The following is a 22,059-nucleotide window of genomic DNA, read 5'->3' on the forward strand; positions in this document are numbered from 1 at the left end:
ACTCCGCAGATGTGGAGTGTTAATGACAAAGTCTCCGTCTATTCCATACACGTGCCCTAATAGTATAATCTTCATGTTTGGTGTTTGACGGTATTAAATAACTCTTCTAAAAAAAGTGAAGTCTTGTTTAGACGGTAAGCTCTGCGGAAAAGATACGCTTCTGCTGTTACTGCAGAGCGTGCAGGTGGGACTGACCCACCGGAGTACCAGAGGATCCTCGGACAAAGTATGAAACAGGGCCCCAAGGGTCTAGCAGACCTGGGAACCACTAACCACCAGATATCCTATTACATGGTGCTGATGGTAAGTCCTGGATGTGCAAAGATAAGAAAAAAAAGTTAGGCTACTTTAACATTAGCGTTTTCAATTCAGCTATTGAAATCCGTCATAGGATCTCAATAGCGGAAGAAAACGCTTCTGATTCATTGTCAACGGGGATAAAACTGAACTGAACGGAACAGAGTCACCAGAATGAATTCCGTTCCGTCTGGCTGCGTCCCCATCGCGGACAGAATAATGCTGCAAGCAGCGGTTTTCTGTCCGCGATGTGGCGCGGAGCAAGACGGATCCGTCCTGACACAATACAATGTAAGTCAATGGATCCGTTTTCTCTGACACAATAGTGGTGCTCATGACGGATCCGTCTTGGCTAGAGAAGACATAATACAACCGAACCGTTCCGTTGTATTATTCCGTTACAATAATACAAGCGTTCATGACGGACGCATACGGTTGTATTATTGTAACGGAAGCTTTTTTGCACATCTATGACGGAGCCGCAAAAAACGCTAGTGTGAAACTAGCCTTGCTTAAATGGGTTGTGCCATGAAAAATATTCTACAGTTTTCAAACCAGCACCTGGATCTGAATACTATTGTAATTGCATGTCAGTAAAAATGTAGTATCGCCAGTGAGCCATTCAATAAAATGTATCTGTATAGCGCCACCTGCTGTTTATTCTTTCCCTTATTTTTTTGTCCGTCTCCATGAGCTTGTTGAACATGCTCATGTTTAAATCTTCAACTGCCATATGTTCTGTTAGAAGCTGTGACAGTCACAGGGAGAGAGCTGCAGCAGAAAGGACACGCCCCCTGAGCTGCCAGGCTGAAGATGATCTAGCAGAACACTTGGAGCAGTGAACGTGGAGATCTCTGGATCCATGTGAGGTACAGGGCTGGTTCTAGCTGAAAAGGGTCCAAGGCGTAGTACTCTTGGAGCCCATCCACTCCCATTAGAATCTAGGCCTGCTCCTCCCATCTTCATCTTCTCCTGACGTCTTGAAATCTCATGAAGGTGCATATCATATCATCCATTTATTTGCTCCTTCTGTGGCACTGACATCATCAACCCTTTCAGCACTATCCATGATGGCGCCAATGCCCACAGAAGGGAACAGATGGCGCAGGTGGAAACAGATTGGAGATATGCACCTGTGCGAGATTTCAAGCGCTGGGTTTCTGACATTAGGTTCACCACTTTTTGATCCACTCCCGATTTTGGCTTCCAAAACTGTATCAGGAGACATGACCGTGTGGCCGCACCCTAAACATATTTGGTCTAAGGGTACTTTCACACCTGCGGCAGAGGATTCCGTCGCCCGAACTGCCTGCCGGAGCCTTCAAAACGTATGCAAATTGATGGCATTTGTAAGACTGATCAGGATCCTGATCCGTCTTACAAATGCATTGAAATGCCGGATCCGTCTCTCCGGTGTCATCCGGAAAAACGGATCCGGCATTAATTTTTTTTCACATTTTTTGCAGTCTGAGCATGCGCAGATCGGAAGGACGGATCTGTCTTGCTGGATCCGGCATTAATGCATTTCAATGGGAAAAAATGTCGGATCCGGCAAGTGTTCCGGAGTTTTGAACGGAGATAAAACCGTAGCATGCTGCGTTATTATCTCCGTCCTGAACAGTCAAAAAGACTGAACTGAAGACATCCTGATGCATCCTGAACGGATTGCTCTCCATTCTGAACGCATGGGGATAAAACTGATCAGTTCTTTTCCGGTATTGAGCCCCTAGGACGGAACTCTATGCCGGAAAAGAATAACGCTGGTGTGAAAGTACCCTAATACTTGTTAAATCCATATAAAACATACTCCTAATTGGAGACTGTGTTTTCGGGAAATCAAAGGATTTCATTTCTAGCCATGGTGAATGGTGCAGGGCAAAGGTGCTGATTCGCAGAGTCTAGGTGTGGCAGCCTTGGACGGATATCAAGCGTCCTCTAGAAGTATAGCTCAGAATTCACCTTTCCTCCACTCTCCTGCAATGCCATGGACAAAATGGGCAGGAAGATTAAAAATCTTCTCCATTTAAATATACCTTTTGTTTTTTAGGATAGGTCAACAATATCAGACTGGCTCCCGACACTAGGGATCGACCGATATTGATTTTTTAGGGCCGATACCGATAATTTGTGAACTTTCAGGCCGATAGCCGATAATTTATACCGATATTCAGGGAATTTTCATTTTTGGAAAAAAATAATTTCCTACACAAATCTGCTGAAAATTAATATGTTTATTGTTAACGTGTTTTTTTATTTTTTTTAAATCTTTCTTTTTCATTTATACTTAATATTTCTTTTTATTTTTTTTACTAACTTTTAGCCCCCTTAGGGACTAGAGCCCTTGTCCTATTCACCCTGATAGATCTCTATCAGGGTGAACAGGATCTCACACTGTCCCTGCTGCCCTGTGCTTTGTGCACACAGCAGCATGGAGCTGAACATGGCAGCCAGGGCTTCAGTAGCATCCTGGCTGCCATGGTAACCGATCAGAGCCCCAGGATTACACAGCTGGGGCTCCGATCGGAGGAGCAGGGGAGAGGTGATCCTGTTGCCACTGCCACCAATGATTAATACTGGGGGGGGGGCTTGGGTGGGGGGCGCACTGCTCCACTAATGATTAATACTGGGGGGCTTGGGGGGGCGCACTGCCCCACCAATGAAGATAAGTCTCTCAATCATTCATATACAGGAGGCGGGAGCTGGCTGCAGAATCACATAGCCGGCTCCCGACCTCTATGAGCGGTAGCTGAGATCCGCGGCATCTAAGGGGTTAACTAGAGCAGATCGCAGCTACTTGTCATAGAGGTCGGGAGCCGGCTATGTGATTCTGCAGCCAGCTCCCGCCTCCTGTATATGAATTAATGAAAGACTTATCTTCATTGGTGGAGCGGTGGCCACAGCCCCTCCCCTTCTCTTGTCTTCTCTTCTCTTATTGGTGGCAGCAGCACAGGGGGAGGAGACACTGCTTCCTTTCCCCTGTGCTGCGGAGGGAACACAGAGAGCCCTGAGCAGCGCGTTCTGTGTTCCCAATACGTTATCGGTATATCGGCAAAATAGATGCCGATACCGATAACGGTCAAAATCCTCAATATCGGCCGATAATATCGGTAAAACCGATAATCGGTCAATCCCTACCCGACACAGCCTCTGATCAGCTGTTTGAAGGGGTTGCAGTGCTGCACTGTTTAGCTGCCCCCCGCCTAGCATTCAGGGGAATGGGATGAGCAGGTGGAGTTACTCTGCACCACCGCTAGAGGCTACTGTAGATGGCATGCACTTAAACAGTGCGGAGGACGTAGTGCTTGCACAGGCGTTGCGACCCCTTCAAACAGCTAATCAGAGGGGTCTTGAAGTCAGACCCCTGCTGATCTAATATTGATGACCTATTCAGAGGATAGGTCATACATATCATAACACTGAACAACCCCTTTAATTTTATGGCTTAAAGGGAATCTGTCTCCTGGTTTGAGCATATTCAGCAGTCACCGTTGGCATGTACAATAAACTACCTTCTTTCCTGTAGTGGTCTTCTTTCTTCTCTTCATGGTTTCATTTTGATAAAAAAGAACGCATGCCCAGTGACACTTTTGAAGCTGTTGCCCTCATGAGCTATTTGATCGCAGAGGCGAGGCAGTCGGCGGTACTGCACCTGCGCGAGATTTCCGGCGGCCGAAAGAAAGAAGCCAAGGGTGTAGCTTGAATGTATTAGTTGACGTAGCGGAGGGGGGCGGCGCCGTTGACGATATTTCATAATGAGTAGGCGTGCTTGGGCTCGCAATTAAGGTGGACTGGGCACTACAGGGGGGCGTTACTGGGCTCAAGAGAATAACGCCCCTCTGGGCACCTTTGAGGTTCATTTGCATATCACAAAAAGCACTTTTTTTATCAAAATGAAACCATGAAGAGAAGAAAGAAGACCACTGCAGGAAATAAGGTCGTTTATTGTACATGCCAACGGTGACAGCTGAATATGCTCAAACCAGGAGACAGATTCCCTTTAAAGGGGTTGTCTCACTTCAACAAGTGGCATTTATCATGTAGAGAAAGTTAATACAAGGCACTTACTAATGTATTGTGATTGTCCATGTTGCTTCCTTTGCTGGCTGGATTCATTTTCCATCACATTATACATGCTCGTTTCTATGGTTACGACCACCCTGCAATCCATGAGTAGTGGCCGTGCTTGCACACTATTGGAAAAAGTGCTGGTCTCTCTGGTGACCGGGACCGTGGGAGCGTACATAGGCTTTTTTCTATAGTGTGCAAGCACGGCCGCCACTGATGGATTGCAGGGTGGTTGTAACCATGGAAACAAGCAGCCTACTATGTGATGGAAAAATGAATCAAGCCAGCAAAGGAGACAATATAGATGATCACAATACATTAGTAAGTGCCTTGTATTAACTTTCTCTACATGAGAAATGCTATTTGCTGAACTGTGACACAACCCCTTTAAGGGCAGCCTAAGATGCACCAAATTTATTAAGAGGCGTCCACCTCTTAATAAATTTGCCTCATTGCACTCCAGTGCACTTTAAGAATATGCCATAGGTGCAGTCTGTACCAATACAGAGAAGCCACAGGCAGGGAAATAGCAATGTTTCTATTATTGATATCTCTTCATGTAAGGGACTCTATTGATATATCCCATGATCACAATTACTAGTGAGGGCCATGAGAAAGCATCATGTCCTCGATCTACTATCTTAGGGGATCACACAGGGGTTCTACAAATGGCACATTCCTTATTAAATACACTATTCATCTGAAAAGTGAATCATTTAGGCACAGATGTATTCTACTAACTACAGTACATGTTCAGTGATATATAACTGACAGATAATTAGATAGATTCACATATCATTATAATTAGTGTCGAGCGAATCTAAGGATACAAATCTGAAGTTTTGGAAAAATTTGATTCACCGCAAAGCCGAATGTCCTCGCGCTTCGTGGTAACGACACCATTTTTCCTAAAATGGTGGCTTAAAATAAAAAAAAATTATACTCGCCTCATCCACTTGATCACGGAGTGGACGTCCGGTCCATTGTGATTGAAGAAAACCCACCAAAGGACCAGCGGCGAGCGTGATGACATCACAAAACGATCACGCTGGTCGCGCACAGTGACGTCAATCAAGACGGAGCGGATGGCCTCTCCGCGATCAAGTGGATGATCCAAAGCTCAATTCGCTCAAGCCTACCATTCATTTATTATTCCTTCTAGAAGTTTGTGAATGAATTACTAGCAGCCTGCAATGAAGGTCCAGATGGGTGTTACCAGTTGGGATCTCTGTAGCACTGATTGGATAATGTCAGACTGTGTGGGGACACCCTCCCGACTGGTAACACCCAGCTGGACCTTCATTGCCGACTTCTGGTAATTTGTTCATACCTTCTAGAAGAATAATAAAGGAATGGTGCAACATAAAGCAATATGAATAGATGCTCCAGAATTGGTATTACATGGGGAATGCATGTAGTTACTACTAAAGACATGTCAGGAGAGGATATGGGTTCTCTTTGAGATTTGAGCACACAACTCAGTCTTCTGAGGGTACAAGACTCAGGTTGTTGTGGTTGTGGCACATCTTGTAAGATACAATTTAGTAATGCGCATTTAAAGGGAACCTGTCACCTGGATTTTGTGTATAGAGCTGAGGACATGGGTTGCTAGATGACCGCTAGCACATCCGCAATACCCAGTCCCCATAGCTCTGTGTGCTTTTATTGTGTAAAAAAAAACGATTTGATACATATGCAAATTAACCTGAGATGAGTCCTGTATGTGAGATGAGTCAGGGACAGGACTCATCTCAGGGTAATTTGCATATGTATCAAATCGTTTTTTTACACACTAAAAGCACACAGAGCTATGGGGACTGGGTATTGCGGATGTGCTAGTGGCCATCTAGCAACCCATGTCCCCAGCTCTATACACAGAATCCAGATGACAGGTTCCCTTTAATTTTACACATCAGCAGACCTCAGAGTCTAGACAATACTGTCATTCACACACTAGCAAACAGCGATGCCTCTGCCTAAGGCCTCTTGCACACAAACGTATTTTCTTTCCTTGTCCGTTCAGTTATTTTTTTTTTGCGGACCGTATACGGAACCATTCATTTCAATGGGTCCGCAAAAAAAACGGAAGGTACTCCGTGCACATTCCGTTTCCGTATTTCCGTTCTGCAAAAAAAAAAATAGAACATGTCCTATTATTGTCCGCATTACGGACAAGGGGCCAGCTGTTCCGTTCCGCAAAATACGGAATGCACACGGACGTCATCCGTATTTTTTGCGGATCAGTTTTTTTCTGCGGACTGCAAAATACATACGGTCGTGTGCATGAGGCCTAAGACAACGTGACCGTCCTTCATCTGCATGACCAAGGCAGGTCAGTCTGGAGGTCCTGGAGCTGAGTGTGGGATGAAATGAGCACAGTGTGTGCTTGATATCCCGGCAGACCTACTGTACAACTCACTTCACTGTGTCATCCACATTATTTCTAAATGCACTGGAAATAATAAAAGGAAATGTAACTTAAGTCTGTGACCCGGCAATTCTCACTAATCAAGGCAACGCTTCCTGTGGTTTTTCAAGCAATTTCCTTTGAAATAAATAAGTAACTTGCCATGCATGGAAGGCTCAATATGTGACCATATACAGAGGAGCACAGCATGGAGGCTGCATAATGAGGCAAAGTAAACCCTGCCTACTCACATCTGAGGGTAATATGCGACTTCTGGCAAGACTCCTTCAGTATCACAGCCAAGAAGTGCTTTTTTACCATAATCACTCACCAAAAAAAGTTCCTAGGAGTTGTTTGAGTATTTAAGACCCTGTCTGATTACATTTCCACTACAGAGGAGTGCAATTACATGGAATTATCACCTCACGGTGACAGGGGTTTATGCTCAGATTTAATTATGTCTATATTTCACAATTCATATTCAATAAAATATGTTTACAAAAATCTCTGACCGTACACATAGGGGTCATTTATCAAACAGGTGTAAAGTAGAACTGGCTTAGCCGCCCATAGCAACCAATCAGATTCCACCTTTCATTTTCCAAAGGAGCTGTCAAAATGAAAGGTGGAATCTGATGGTTGTCATATGTCTCTGTGCAGGGGCCAAAGAGGAGATCTGGTATATCCTGTTAAGGAAGCCATACATATTAGTCTAAAATCGATCATTTCGATGAAAGCAACAGCTCATTGGGTAAAATGCAACAATAAATGATGACAGCTGATGACAGATCGTGATTGTTTGGAAAGACAGAAGATCGTTTGATAGACAAAAAGAGCTTTCATTAAAAAAAAACCCACATAGATCATGGACAAGAGATCATTTTATGAAAGAGCATTCCCAGGGAGATCATGTCCCAATCTCATCTGTCCGGGCTCCAGCGGCGCAATCTTCGGCACTGCTCTGCCACGCCCCCTGTTGACGCTGCAGGATGCAATATACTGTTTCTCCTCAGTTGCTCTACTCCTATGGACTTGAGCAGGGATGGCCAACCTGAGGCTCTCCAGCTGTTGAAAAACTACAACTCCCAGCATGCCCAGACTGCCTACAGCTATCGGCCTACAGAAGGGCATGGTGGGAGTTGTAGTTTTACAACAGCTGGAGAGCCACAGTTTGGCCATCCCTGGACTAGAGTTTCTGACTAATGAAGTGTCGAGTCATGGACCTAGTTTGGTACTGCATTGTTCATGGTTCTGATCTCGGCTTGTCTTCTAACTACTCTCTGTTTCTTTTAGTACTGCATAGCCTGTTACGTGTGACCCTGCTTTTGTGTTGTTTTGTCTCTTAGTGTTTGTCTGTTTCTGCACCTTAGTAGTATAGGGACTGTCGACCAGTTGCGGTCTTGCTACCTAAGTCTTGTACTGCAAGTAGGTAGGGAAAGCTGGCTGGGTTTTAGGTCAAGGGCTCACTGTCCATCTCTGTCCCTACCTACAGGCATTACAGATCATTTGTCCTTCCCCCAGTGTCAACATGACACTTTGAATAACTAAAACGGCTAATATGGACTAAGCCATCAGACAACGTCTATTTAATGTGTATGACTAGCTTTACATCAGGAAACTTGCTTTCAAAAAGGCCTTCCTGATGTCATATGACCTATTCAGAGGATAGGTCATCATTTAAAAAGTCTTGGAAAACCCCTTTAAGTTTAAAAAACATAACTGTCATCTAGGTATGTACCTATCACACATATCATGGGACAATTGAGCCATCCTCGTTGACATTAGATGGCTAACCACGTAAATTTTGACAAGTTATGGCAAGCTTTAAGCATTCACTCACATGCTAAACCAGGGATCAGCAACCTTCGGCACTCCAGATGCAGTGAAACTACCACTCCCAGCATGCAAACATGCTCTGCTGTTCTTCTAACTCACATACATGTACAAGTAAAATAAATATTCTGGGAGTTGTAGTATCTGAACAGCTGGAGTGCCGGAGGTTATTGATCCCTGTGCTAAACCCTAACTGGACAAAACTTTGCCATATACAGAATTACAGTGATACATATACTGTTTTGCAATCCTTGGCAGACAGGTTACAGTGCTGATACCATATCACAGTATATTAATCGGGATTGCTTTTTTCCCACGCAGATCTTTATTAACAACGAATGGCATAACTCAGTCAGTGGCAAGAAATTTAGTGTCTTCAACCCAGCCACAGGAGAAAAGATATGTGATATAGAAGAAGGAGATAAGGTAAGGAACATATACTGTAGATTCTACTTTTTTCTACAGTAGGTGAATTAGAACATTGTTTTTCCCATTACAAGGTCCTCAAAGGGAATATGTCACCACGATTCTGGACTTTTATCTGCAGTAATATGTGAGTAGTACTGCACATACAGAGTCCCGATTGCTATTTTTTTTATTTTCCTACTGCCCCCCACGTTCCCCCTTTATCAGCACTCAAAGCTGTGCTAAGATGCATAGTCAGGACTGCTGTGCATGCGCCATTGTAACGGAGAGGACAGATGTGCATGTGCACAACAGTCCTGACTATGTATTTCAGAGTAGCTTTAAAGGCTGAACATGGAGGCAGTAGGAAAATAAAAAGTGGCGATCTAGACTCCTTATTTGCACTACCACTCGTGTATTACTGCAGATAATAGTCGTGGTGACAGATTCCCTTTAAAGGGAGTTTTCATCTATTTTCTTATGGCCCCTAGCATGGATCACCTAATGAAAGATACATACACTTACCTGATCCCCACCACTCTGGGATGAGTTTGGTATGGACATGATCATGTGAACAGATACTAAACCAATGACTGCCTCAGCAGTGATATGTCTCCATACAGTACTATACGTATATGTATTATGCTTTTTTCTGATACAGAAAAACAATTGCCAGTACAGCTCTAGGTTTTTAGACCAGCTATACCCAGCAGGTGCAAGGGAGATGCAGTATTACATGGTGACCTTTCAGATTAATGGTCATCGATTCAATACTTGCATGGCTAGAGTTCTTCAGAGCAGGAGCTACTCTCACAGGGCAGCTCTCTATTGTGATGTATATAGGGGTTCCCAAGCTTGAAACCTTCCTCTATGACATCCATATGTCATAAAATATCTTCATTAGTCAACCCCTTTAATAAGAAAATAGTCGCTCTGCAAATACAAACAATCAATCAGTGTTGGACCTTACCCTTTTAGAGTCAGTATTCTCTGAAGAAAGTCACCCTCCAACCCAGAGGCTTAAAGGATAACTCTCATATTTTCATCAAAAAATATATTTTAGCATATGTTACTGCTGCAACAGGATTATGCATAAAGCAATCTTTAGTTTCTTCACTTACCACTGTTTTCCTTGAGTTTTCCCCTTAGGGTACTTTCACACTTGCGTTTTTCTTTTCCGGCATAGAGTTCCGTCCTAGGCGCTCTATACCGTAAAAGAACTGATCAGTTTTGTCCCCATGCATTCTGAATGGAGAGCATTCCGTTCAGGATGCATCAGGATGTCTTCAGTTCAGTCTTTTTGACTGATCAGGCAAAAGATAAAACCGCAGAATGCTGCGGTATTATCTCTGTCCAAAATGCCTGATCAGTTGCCGGAATGCCGGATCCGGCCTTAATTTACATTGACATGTATTAGTGCCGGATCTGGCATTAAGAAACACCTGAAGGACGGATCCGTCCTTCCGGTCTGCACATGCGCAGACCAGGAAAACTGTGAAAAAAAATACAAGACGGATCCGTCTATCCGCATGACAAGCGGACAGACGGATCCGTTCTTGCAATGCATTTGTGAGACGGATCCGCATCCAGATCCGTCTCACAAATGCTTTCAGTTACATCCAGATTGGCGGATCCGGCAGGCAGTTCCAATGACGAAACTGCTTGCCGGATCACACTGCCACAAGTGGGAAAGTACCCTAAGTGACGGCTGTTTTGAATCCTACATTATGAGGATCTTCTCAAGATGGCTCCTCTGCAAGTTCTCTGAGGCCAAAACTGCCTTCCCTCAGGTCACATACAAACTTGCTGCAGCCAGCAGCTTCCTGCCAGCCAATCAGATTGGATTACTGAGAGACACGCCTCCTCACTCTGAAGCCTAATGCAGGCATGCAGTGTGAAGGACCGCCCCTCTGTCTTCCTAGCCGGAGACAGACAAGCCATAGCAACGGTCTTTTAAGGGAGCAGTGAATAGGGACAAGGGACATTAATGAAAGCTGTTATTATAAGGTAATTACAGATCTTTTGACAATTATTGACAGACTAACTCAGGTATACATGCCTAGCTCTAATAAACTAGCAAATAAAAAAAAAAAAGACAGTTATCCTTTAAATTGAGGACCCTGGGTCCTGGGTTTAGTCAGACAGTTAAGATTTCTATTGGTTAAACTAATGCTCCTTTGCTCCTAGGAAGATGTAAATAAAGCCGTGAAAGCAGCAAGAGAAGCATTCCAGTTCGGATCACCATGGCGCAGGATGGATGCTTCAGAGAGGGGTAAACTGTTAAATAAGTTAGCAGCCCTCATGGAACGAGACATCTTGATTCTAAGCGTAAGTGATTTCATGTGACAACACAAACATATTATTCTTTTCTAATATGGCACATTTAGAAGTTCCACTTAAAATAACTTGAACAATTGGACCTTTTTCAGACATTGGAATCAATTGATGCAGGAAAGACCTTCACCTCATCCTACTTTGCAGACATACCAGGAGCTGTTAAGTCCCTGCGCTACTGTGCAGGCTGGGCAGACAAAAACTGTGGCCGTACAGTACCTATAGGTATGCTGTGTTAAAGCTGTGTCATGTCTTCCAGAATGAAGAATTAAATCGTTTTCAATAACAAGCCATAACTTCTTTTACTTTTAGATGGAGATTACTTTACTTTCACAAGGCATGAACCTGTTGGAGTATGTGGTCAAATAATCCCTGTAAGTGAGTTATACAAGCAACAGACGTATTTAAGATAATGGTCAAATGAGGGGCGTACATAGAAATCATGGGGCCCCATAGCAAAACACAGAATTGGGCTCCTGCACACGACCGTATGTATTTTGCAGTCTGCAGGAGGAGGACACAGGACTGGGGCCGGTATTTATCTCTCTACTGTTACTGGTATGCAGCGTGTATTCAGTTCAGAAAGGGGGCGGAGCCATGCAGCCTGGCCGGGCCCCCTAACCTCAGGGGCCCCATAGCCAGTGCGTGGTCTGCCTATATTGATGGTACGCCACTGGTCAAATGCATACAGAAGGTTTTAAAAGACATTCCAGCTTTCATATGCCAAATGCAGATTTTAAAATTGCTTATTTTGGCTGGTTTGAGACTGAAGAGTCTGGCTCTTCAGTCTTGTGTTAAGGCCCCTATACACATTCGTTTTCTGTTAGATGAACCTATCTAAAACAGCAGGTTCAGCCAACAATCTCATGTGTAAGCAGAGTTCCTGACTGAATTTTTTTGCCCGATACTTTTGTTCTTCGAGCAGATAAGCCACTGCCAGAAGTGTCTGTCAGTGGATCTCTCCTCTCTCTCCACTGACAACAATTACACACTCGGCCCAAACAAACTGTGTATGTGTATGGAGGAGTTCGAAGAGACCGTTACACCCCTAATCTCACCCCATGTCCCATCTTTTAGAAACAGTGCAAGAGGAGGCAAATGTAAGGTAGTAACAGAAGAATGCAGGAACAGACTGTACATAGGGTTTGTGGACTATATTCATATAATATTTACAAATGCCTAGCTAGGCAGAGAAACCTATCTTGACCCAGGTATTAAAACTTCACTTTTAATGAGATAATTTTAAAAGTATGTATATTGTGTGTGTGCGACATGCACCCTTTAATTGAAAGGAAGACAACCAAAGAATGAAAAATTAAAAATACAAAGCACCTCGACTCTAATAACAGTGATACCTGCACTAAGTGAGGGGAGGGGAGAATTGCTCTATCTCTCACCGCATATCCCTATAAGCAGGGTGCCACTGTCACTGGCGGAGCTACACACTGCCTAGACGCCGTCAGCGGTTCACTGCACGCTGTAAAGGGTAGTCAGGATACCCTTGAAGGGTGACGTGGGAAGGAGAACACTGCCCACCATTCATATATGTTGCATAAAGCGTTTAATTCTCAGACTGGAGTGATTGTATAACTGAAAACGCACAGAGATGCAGTGTTCAGCAGCTGTACTCAGCCTACTGAATGTTTGACCTGCACCAGACAACGACAGCTGAATGGCCGTGGAACTGTGGTGGCCAGTGAGGAGGTGCAATGCAGTTAAAATCTATTACTGCCCCCAGACATGTTTCGCCAGAGTTCTGGCTTCTTCAGGGGCAAATGGGCAGCAACGTTTGCCCCAGTCGCTGCCCATTTGCCCCTGAAGAAGCCAGAACTCTGGCGAAACATGTCGGGGGGCTGTAATAGATTTTAACTGCATTGCACCTCCTCACTGGCCACCACAGTTCCACGGCCACTCAGCCGTTGTTGTCTGGTGCAGGTCAAACATTCAGTAGGCTGAGTACATCTCTGTGCGTTTTCAGTTATACAATCACTCCAGTCTGAGAATTAAACGCTTTATGCAACATATATGAATGGTGGGCAGTGTTCTCCTTCCCACGCCACCCTTCAAGGGTATCCTGACTACCCTTTACAGCGTGCAGTGAACCGCTGACGGCGTCTAGGCAGTGTGTAGCTCCGCCAGTGACAGTGGCACCCTGCTTATAGGGATATGCGGTGAGAGATAGAGCAATTCTCCCCTCCCGTCACTTAGTGCAGGTATCACTGTTATTAGAGTCGAGGTGCTTTGTATTTTTAATTTTTCATTCTTTGGTTGTCTTCCTTTCAATTAAAGGGTGCATGTCGCACACACACAATATACATACCGTATTTATCGGCGTATAACACGCACAGGCGTATAACACGCACCTTCATTTTAAGGGAAATTTCAGGAAAAAAAAATTAAATTTCAAATAAAGAACTTTGAAGCAAAATTATGTTATGGGGGATCTGTGGATGGCATTGTTATGGGGTGGGAGATCTGTGGATGGTACTGCTATGGGGTGGGAGATCTGTGGATGGTACTGCTATGGGGTGGGAGATCTGTGGATGGTACTGCTATGGGGTGGGGGGATCTGTGGATGGTACTGCTATGGGGTGGGAGATCTGTGGATGGTACTGCTATGGGGTGGGGGGGATCTGTGGATGGAACTGTTATGGGAGGGATCTGTGGATGACACTGCTATATGTCATCCACAGATCCCCCTCATAACAGTGTCCCCCAATACACCGGGCCCCGCCGCTCACCGAAGTATTTATAAACGTGAATCCTTATCCTGTTATTAAGTTGAACTAACGCTGCGCTCTCCCATGTTCCCCTGTATCCCCACAGCACTTACGATTCACACGCTTCCATAGCAGGCAGAGCGGACGGCACCAGTAACGTCACTCACTGACGTCGCGCGTCTGCTCCGCCTGCTTCATTCATAAAGTGGGCGGAGCAGGCGCTCGACGTCAGTGAGTGACGTTACTGCTGCCGTCTGCTCTGCCTGCTATTGAAGCTTAAGTAAGTGCTATGGGGATACAGGGGGGACATGGGAACATGGGAGAGGGCAGCTTAATAACAGGATAAGGATTCACGTTTATAAATACTTTGGTGAGCGGCGGGGCCCGGTGTAAGAGTACAGTGACTGCACCGGGCCCCGCCCCTAGTTACGGACTCCAGCCCCTCCTCTCTCCCGGCTCATACAGCGCAGTCTGTGATGCTGCATTTTTGCAGGGCCGCAATGAATATCGGCGTATAACACGCATACATCATTTGCCCCCTATTTTCAGGGGGAAAAAGTGCGTGTTATACGCCGATAAATACGGTACTTTTAAAATTATCTCATTAAAAAAGTGAAGTTTTAATACCTGGGTCAAGATAGGTTTCTCTGCCTAGCTAGGCATTTGTAAATATTATATAGTAAATTAACCTTACCTAGGCTGGTCCCAATATAGATATATCAAAATGGACTATATTCAGAGACATTTCTAAACAAGGGTGCAACAGCTGCCTTCTCAAACAGCTGATGAACAGGGGTCCCGGGTGTTGGACCCCAGCCGATCAGATGCTGATGAGCTATCCAGAAGATAGACCATCAGTAAGAAAAAGCTATAGAACCCCTTTGAATTTAGAAAATGAAATATACACCTGCTGTGAGATTTGTAGATGTTGTGTAGATTTGCTCCATCCACATTTGCACTTTTTTCTAGCCTAAACTCAATAAATTTCTTAGACTGATAGAGACCACACCCTTGTCCAGTTAACCCCACCCACCTTTCTTACCACATACCAAGTTTGGTGAGAAGTAATAAAAGTTGCAAATATACACAAACATAAGGGTGCAAATAATTTGATAAATTCTCCCCCATACATTGCATACATGCAGATACACTTGTTATACACATACACCCACGCTCTACCTGTGGAAAGGTTTACTCACTACACAGATATACACAACTGTCACAAGTACTATATACAGTACCTGCAACATTTTTGTCCATATATATTTCACATTCAGGCAGACACACATACTGGGCCTTTACCTCTAAAGGGGGAGAGGAGATGTGTAGGTAATGGGCTGTGCAAGTAGTCTGCCACAGAAGAGATGTGTAGGTAATGGGCTGTGCAAGTAGTCTGCCACAGAATAGATGTGTAGGTAATGGGCTGTGCAAGTAGTCTGCCACAGAAGAGATGTGTAGGTAATGGGCTGTGCAAGTAGTCTGCCACAGAAGAGATGTGTAGGTAATGGGCTGTGCAAGTAGTCTGCCACAGAATAGATGTGTAGGTAATGGGCTGTGCAAGTAGTCTGCCACAGAAGAGATGTGTAGGTAATGGGCTGTGCAAGTAGTCTGCCACAGAAGAGATGTGTAGGTAATGGGCTGTGCAAGTAGTCTGCCACAGAAGAGATGTGTGGGTAATGGGCTGTGCAAGTAGTCTGCCACAGAGGAGATGTATAGGTAATGGGCTGTGCAAGTAGTCTGCCACAGAAGAGATGTGTAGGTAATGGGCTGTGCAAGTAGTCTGCCACAGAAGAGATGTGTAGGTAATGGGCTGTGCAAGTAGTCTGCCACAGAGGAGATGTGTAGGTAATGGGCTGTGCAAGTAGTCTGCCACAGAGGAGATGTGTAGGTAATGGGCTGTGCAAGTAGTCTGCCACAGAGGAGATGTGTAGGTAATGGGCTGTGCAAGTAGTCTGCCACAGAAGAGATGTGTAGGTAATGGGCTGTGCAAGTAGTCTGCCACAGAAGAGATGTATGGGTAATGGGCTGTGCAAGTAGTCTGCCACAGAAGAGATGTGTAGGTAATGGGCTGTGCAAGTAGTCTGCCACAGAAGAGATGTGTAGGTAATGGGCTGTGCAAGTAGTCTGCCACAGAAGAGATGTGTAGGTAATGGGCTGTGCAAGTAGTCTGCCACAGAGGAGATGTGTAGGTAATGGGCTGTGCAAGTAGTCTGCCACAGAAGAGATGTGTAGGTAATGGGCTGTGCAAGTAGTCTGCCACAGAAGAGATGTGTGGGTAATGGGCTGTGCAAGTAGTCTGCCACAGAAGAGATGTGTAGGTAATGGGCTGTGCAAGTAGTCTGCCACAGAAGAGATGTGTAGGTAATGGGCTGTGCAAGTAGTCTGCCACAGAGGAGATGTGTAGGTAATGGGCTGTGCAAGTAGTCTGCCACAGAAGAGATGTGTAGGTAATGGGCTGTGCAAGTAGTCTGCCACAGAAGAGATGTGTAGGTAATGGGCTGTGCAAGTAGTCTGCCACAGAGGAGATGTGTAGGTAATGGGCTGTGCAAGTAGTCTGCCACAGAGGAGATGTGTAGGTAATGGGCTGTGCAAGTAGTCTGCCACAGAGGAGATGTGTAGGTAATGGGCTGTGCAAGTAGTCTGCCACAGAGGAGATGTGTAGGTAATGGGCTGTGCAAGTAGTCTGCCACAGAGGAGATGTGTAGGTAATGGGCTGTGCAAGTAGTCTGCCACAGAAGAGATGTGTAGGTAATGGGCTGTGCAAGTAGTCTGCCACAGAGGAGATGTGTGGGTAATGGGCTGTGCAAGTAGTCTGCCACAGAAGAGATGTGTGGGTAATGGGCTGTGCAAGTAGTCTGCCACAGAGGAGATGTGTGGGTAATGGGCTGTGCAAGTAGTCTGCCACAGAGGGGATGTGTAGGTAATGGGCTGTGCAAGTAGTCTGCCACAGAGGAGATGTGTAGGTAATGGGCTGTGCAAGTAGTCTGCCACAGAAGAGATGTGTAGGTAATGGGCTGTGCAAGTAGTCTGCCACAGAAGAGATGTGTAGGTAATGGGCTGTTCAAGTAGTCTGCCACAGAAGAGATGTGTAGGTAATGGGCTGTGCAAGTAGTCTGCCACAGAGGAGATGTGTGGGTAATGGGCTGTGCAAGTAGTCTGCCACAGAAGAGATGTGTAGGTAATGGGCTGTGCAAGTAGTCTGCCACAGAAGAGATGTGTAGGTAATGGGCTGTGCAAGTAGTCTGCCACAGAAGAGATGTGTAGGTAATGGGCTGTGCAAGTAGTCTGCCACAGAAGAGATGTGTAGGTAATGGGCTGTGCAAGTAGTCTGCCACAGAAGAGATGTGTAGGTAATGGGCTGTGCAAGTAGTCTGCCACAGAAGAGATGTGTAGGTAATGGGCTGTGCAAGTAGTCTGCCACAGAGGAGATGTGTAGGTAATGGGCTGTGCAAGTAGTCTGCCACAGAGGAGATGTGTAGGTAATGGGCTGTGCAAGTAGTCTGCCACAGAGGAGATGTGTAGGTAATGGGCTGTGCAAGTAGTCTGCCACAGAAGAGATGTGTGGGTAATGGGCTGTGCAAGTAGTCTGCCACAGAAGAGATGTGTAGGTAATGGACTGTGCAAGTAGTCTGCCACAGAGGAGATGTGTAGGTAATGGGCTGTGCAAGTAGTCTGCCACAGAGGAGATGTGTAGGTAATGGGCTGTGCAAGTAGTCTGCCACAGAGGAGATGTGTAGGTAATGGGCTGTGCAAGTAGTCTGCCACAGAAGAGATGTGTGGGTAATGGGCTGTGCAAGTAGTCTGCCACAGAAGAGATGTGTAGGTAATGGACTGTGCAAGTAGTCTGCCACAGAGGAGATGTGTAGGTAATGGGCGGTGCAAGTAGTCTGCCACAGAGAAGATGTGTAGGTAATGGGCTGTGCAAGTAGTCTGCCACAGAGGAGATGTGTAGGTAATGGGCTGTGCAAGTAGTCTGCCACAGAAGAGATGTGTAGGTAATGGGCGGTGCAAGTAGTCTGCCACAGAAGAGATGTGTAGGTAATGGGCGGTGCAAGTAGTCTGCCACAGAAGAGATGTGTAGGTAATGGGCTGTGCAAGTAGTCTGCCACAGAAGAGATGTGTAGGTAATGGGCTGTGCAAGTAGTCTGCCACAGAAGAGATGTGTAGGTAATGGGCTGTGCAAGTAGTCTGCCAAAGAAGGAGAAGCATCACAATAGGCAGAAGCTAAAAAGCAAGTCTGTTTTTTATGTCTTTTAAGAGTTTGTTGGAAACTGGATCCACTGGTTGCTATTCAGTGTTATACACGTTGGCTTTTTACACATAATACTGTTGCCAAGTGCTACTGCCCTTCATGTGTGCTGTATAGGTACATTTTTAGATATGTCTGTATTACTGCATGCTGCCTTTTTTTTAGTACAAACCTCTCAGCTGTGGACTATTTTTTACCTCATCTTTGCTTTGAATGGGTGGTTTTCTTAGGATGGGATTACACCTAGACTTTTTGTAGCACTACTTCTTGATTTTAACTATTGAGCTACAGCTGTAGTCTTAAGCAGTAAATTCAGTAGCATGAAATCTTGTGCCAACAGGGCTCAATCAAAAGCACTGCAAAAATGTAGATGTAGCCTAAGCCTAAAAATTTGATGCCAGTGGTGGAAAAAGAAAAATAATCATAATTACTGTGCTGCTCCGTAAATTCTTACACCAGAGACACCCGTTCTTGGGTGCATAATGACAAATGCGGTCCTGAGTCAAGAGACCACTGGTCATCGCACTAAACCACTGGACACTAAACCACTAGATTTGGTTTGATCACGAGTAGACAACACTGGCTTGACCACCAGACCACTGAATATCTGGACTGAACTGAAGCACTAAACCAGTGGACACTAAGCCAGTAGATACACATTTTGACATCTGTGCTTGAGGTGTCAAAAGAATTTATCCTATTACCAGCTAATATATACCAGCCAGGAATTCTAACAACATGACAGACCACAAACAAAAAATCTACTTACATCCATCCCGCAAGTATTAATCAGACTATAAGAATATTTAGAAGTTATTGCATTTCATGCATGGACCGACAATGCTATATTCTATAGTGAATTATTATAGACTGTATTTCTTATAAGACATAAGACAGGTTTAGTAAACTAGTACATTATTTGACCTTGACATAAAATTATATAAAAAGCAATTTAACTGTTTAAATTATAATCTAATCTACCTTTTTGTTTCATTAGTGGAATTTTCCACTCGTAATGTTTTCTTGGAAAATTGCACCTGCACTCTGCTGTGGTAACACGGTTGTCATCAAACCTGCCGAACAAACACCACTGACTGCTCTGTACATGGGATCACTAATCAAAGAGGTATGTATTAATGTGTTATTTGTACTAAAGCAATTACACTGGCTGATTGTGTATTCTAGTATTCTGGCAAGACTACACTAATGTGTCTATACTAGCTTCTTCTAAATGAACCTATATCAAAGACTACATTTTCGGTTTTAGAGATATTTTTTACCCTGTGGATTTGGCACTGCTCTGAATTAGACTACAATGCTAAGTGTCAGTATACAGGTGCATCTCAATAAATTCGAATATCAACGAAAAGTTTTATATATATATATATATATATATATATATATATATATATATATCATATATTATATAGATTCATTACACATAGAGTGATCTATTTCAAGAGTTTATTTCTTACAGTGTTGATGATTATGGCTTATGGCTAATGAAAATCCAAAAGTCAGTATCTCACAAAATTAGAATATTGTGAAAAAGTTCAATATTGTAGAGGCTCCATTCATACGTACGTAACGTGTTTTGCGGATGCGCAAAACACGGACAGCGGCAATGTGCGTTTCGCATTTTGCGGACCGCACATTGCCGGCACTAATAGAATATTCCTATTCTTGTCCACAATTGCGGACAAGAATAGGACATGTTCTATTTTTTTCGGGAACAGAAATGCGGACCCGGAAGTGCGGATCCATAGAAATTAATTTTGCGGAACGAAATTGTGGACGTGTGAATGGGGCCAGACTCATGGTGTCATTCTTTAACCAGCTTATCAACACAAAATACCTGCAGAGGTTTCCTAAGCCTTTAAATGGTGGGCTACACAATCATGGGGAAGACTGCTGACTTGACAGTTGTCCAGAAGACAGTCATTGACACCTTCCACAGAGAGGGTAAACCACAAAAAGGCTATGGCTAAGGAAGCTTACTGTTCACAAAGTGCTGCATCCAAGCATATTATGTTAAAAGTGCTGTATCCATTTGGATTTCACTGTTAGGAAGTTAGTACAGGTGTGGTGTATTAGAATTGAAGAGGCTGAGTGGTGTGTCTGGTCACATCACCCTCCATCAGTGGCCATCTTATGGACAGGACCTCTAGGTGGACAGTACGGAAGATTTGCCCAACTAGGTAGTATGGCTGAAGAAATTTAGCAAACGGCACAGAATATCAAAGAAAGGCTATATTAGTAAGTGCCATATAGTCATCTTACACGCACACATTGGTCACAGGTAGCCAGAAGGTGACCAATCCATTTAATGATCTTCTTCAATCCATTATATTTTTTATTTGTTATCATGCTTATGTGATTACAGCCACACAATGTAAATGTGAAATAAATATGTCTCTTCCTTTACTTTTTATTTTCTAGGCAGGCTTTCCACCAGGAGTGGTGAACATTGTTCCTGGATTTGGACCCACAGCTGGAGCAGCCATATCACATCACATGGACATTAATAAAGTTGCATTCACTGGCTCAACTGAGGTATTGCTCTCACTTTCTCATTTCATTGCTTTCATCTAAAGAAAATCATACTGGAAAGCGTCTAGTTTACAATTAGATTTATAGTTAATGCTATGCTGGCAGTGCTGAAAATACTATTATGTGGTATATTAAATCATAATTAGTGATGGCATTACTGATAAAATTCAAGAACGACCAAAAGAAGCATGTAATTTCTTACATAGAAATGTGTTTCCCACATCTGCTGAATCTGGTGCGTCCTGCATACAACAGACAGGTAAAGCAGGTTACAATTTATTATATTAAGGGATAAGTGGAACAGTTTATTACTCCAGTGACTTATACACATGGTTGTATTGTGGATTTTCTGTGACTGGGTAAGCCATTGCATGCTGTATTATGGATATATTCTCCTTTAGAAGAAGAATTCTACAGTGTGTCCATAATACAGATCCTTAAAGGCTATGGACACATTTGCTATGAAAATATTACATATTTTAGTGTTTACATTGTTGAACTAAGTTCCAGTCTGTAGTTATTCTTTCATACATTTTCAGGCCCTCTGGCTTGAATCCTGCTCCTAGGTTCAGACTTTTCTCATGCAAACCTCTCTTTATGAGTAATACATGCTGGATATTTGTGTCATGGATGTTGCTTTCCCCCAAAAACTGCCTTGTGTATGCTTTCCTCCCTTATGTACAGCCTTAGTTAACTGTATTCTTTAGATGCTTTCTTTCTCTCCACACTCTGATTTGCCATGTACAACCCCTTCCTCTCCAGCATGCTACCTCCAACAGTGAGAAGGGAGGGGGAGAGCAGAGAGAGCCTTCACAAGAAGGAACAGTGCTCTGATGGATTTATGTCAGATTCTGCAGCACCAGCAGCTAGGTGAAGGACCTAAATACACTCTGCAGCAGTACTGTAAAGTGGTAGGAATGTAATTAATGAAGACAATTTAGAAAGTTGCTTAAGTTTGCAGTTAAGAAGCATATGAACAATAAGAAACAGCGCAAAGGTTTCCATATCCTTGGAGTACTCTGTGTGCTGCTTGTGTGCAGCAAACCTATGTGCATGGAACTTTAATGTAGTAGAAAATACAACCTGATAGTATTTAGTGCTGACTGAAAGCATGGAAACTGACTGGATGCCGAAATTTTGAAAGTTGTGTAAAGTTTTACCTAATGATGGGTAACTAAGATTGTTGCAGTTGGATTTGT

The 22,059-nt window shown here is 44.0% G+C and overlaps 1 protein-coding gene across 1 annotated transcript in view; it reads left to right on the top strand.

Moving 5' to 3' along the window:
* ALDH1A1 (aldehyde dehydrogenase 1 family member A1) overlaps positions 1-22,059 on the top strand; it is a 55,133-nt gene that overhangs the window by 786 nt on the left and 32,288 nt on the right. Inside the window, exons 2-7 of the mRNA XM_040417075.1 lie at positions 8,924-9,028; positions 11,195-11,335; positions 11,437-11,566; positions 11,654-11,715; positions 19,308-19,436; positions 20,750-20,863. Of these exons, the coding sequence (XP_040273009.1) occupies positions 8,924-9,028; positions 11,195-11,335; positions 11,437-11,566; positions 11,654-11,715; positions 19,308-19,436; positions 20,750-20,863 (681 nt within the window). The remainder of the gene's footprint in view (positions 1-8,923; positions 9,029-11,194; positions 11,336-11,436; positions 11,567-11,653; positions 11,716-19,307; positions 19,437-20,749; positions 20,864-22,059) is intronic.

This window comes from Bufo bufo, chromosome 2 (genome assembly GCF_905171765.1).
Source record: "Bufo bufo chromosome 2, aBufBuf1.1, whole genome shotgun sequence".
In the NCBI taxonomy this organism is placed as follows: Eukaryota; Metazoa; Chordata; class Amphibia; order Anura; family Bufonidae; genus Bufo; species Bufo bufo.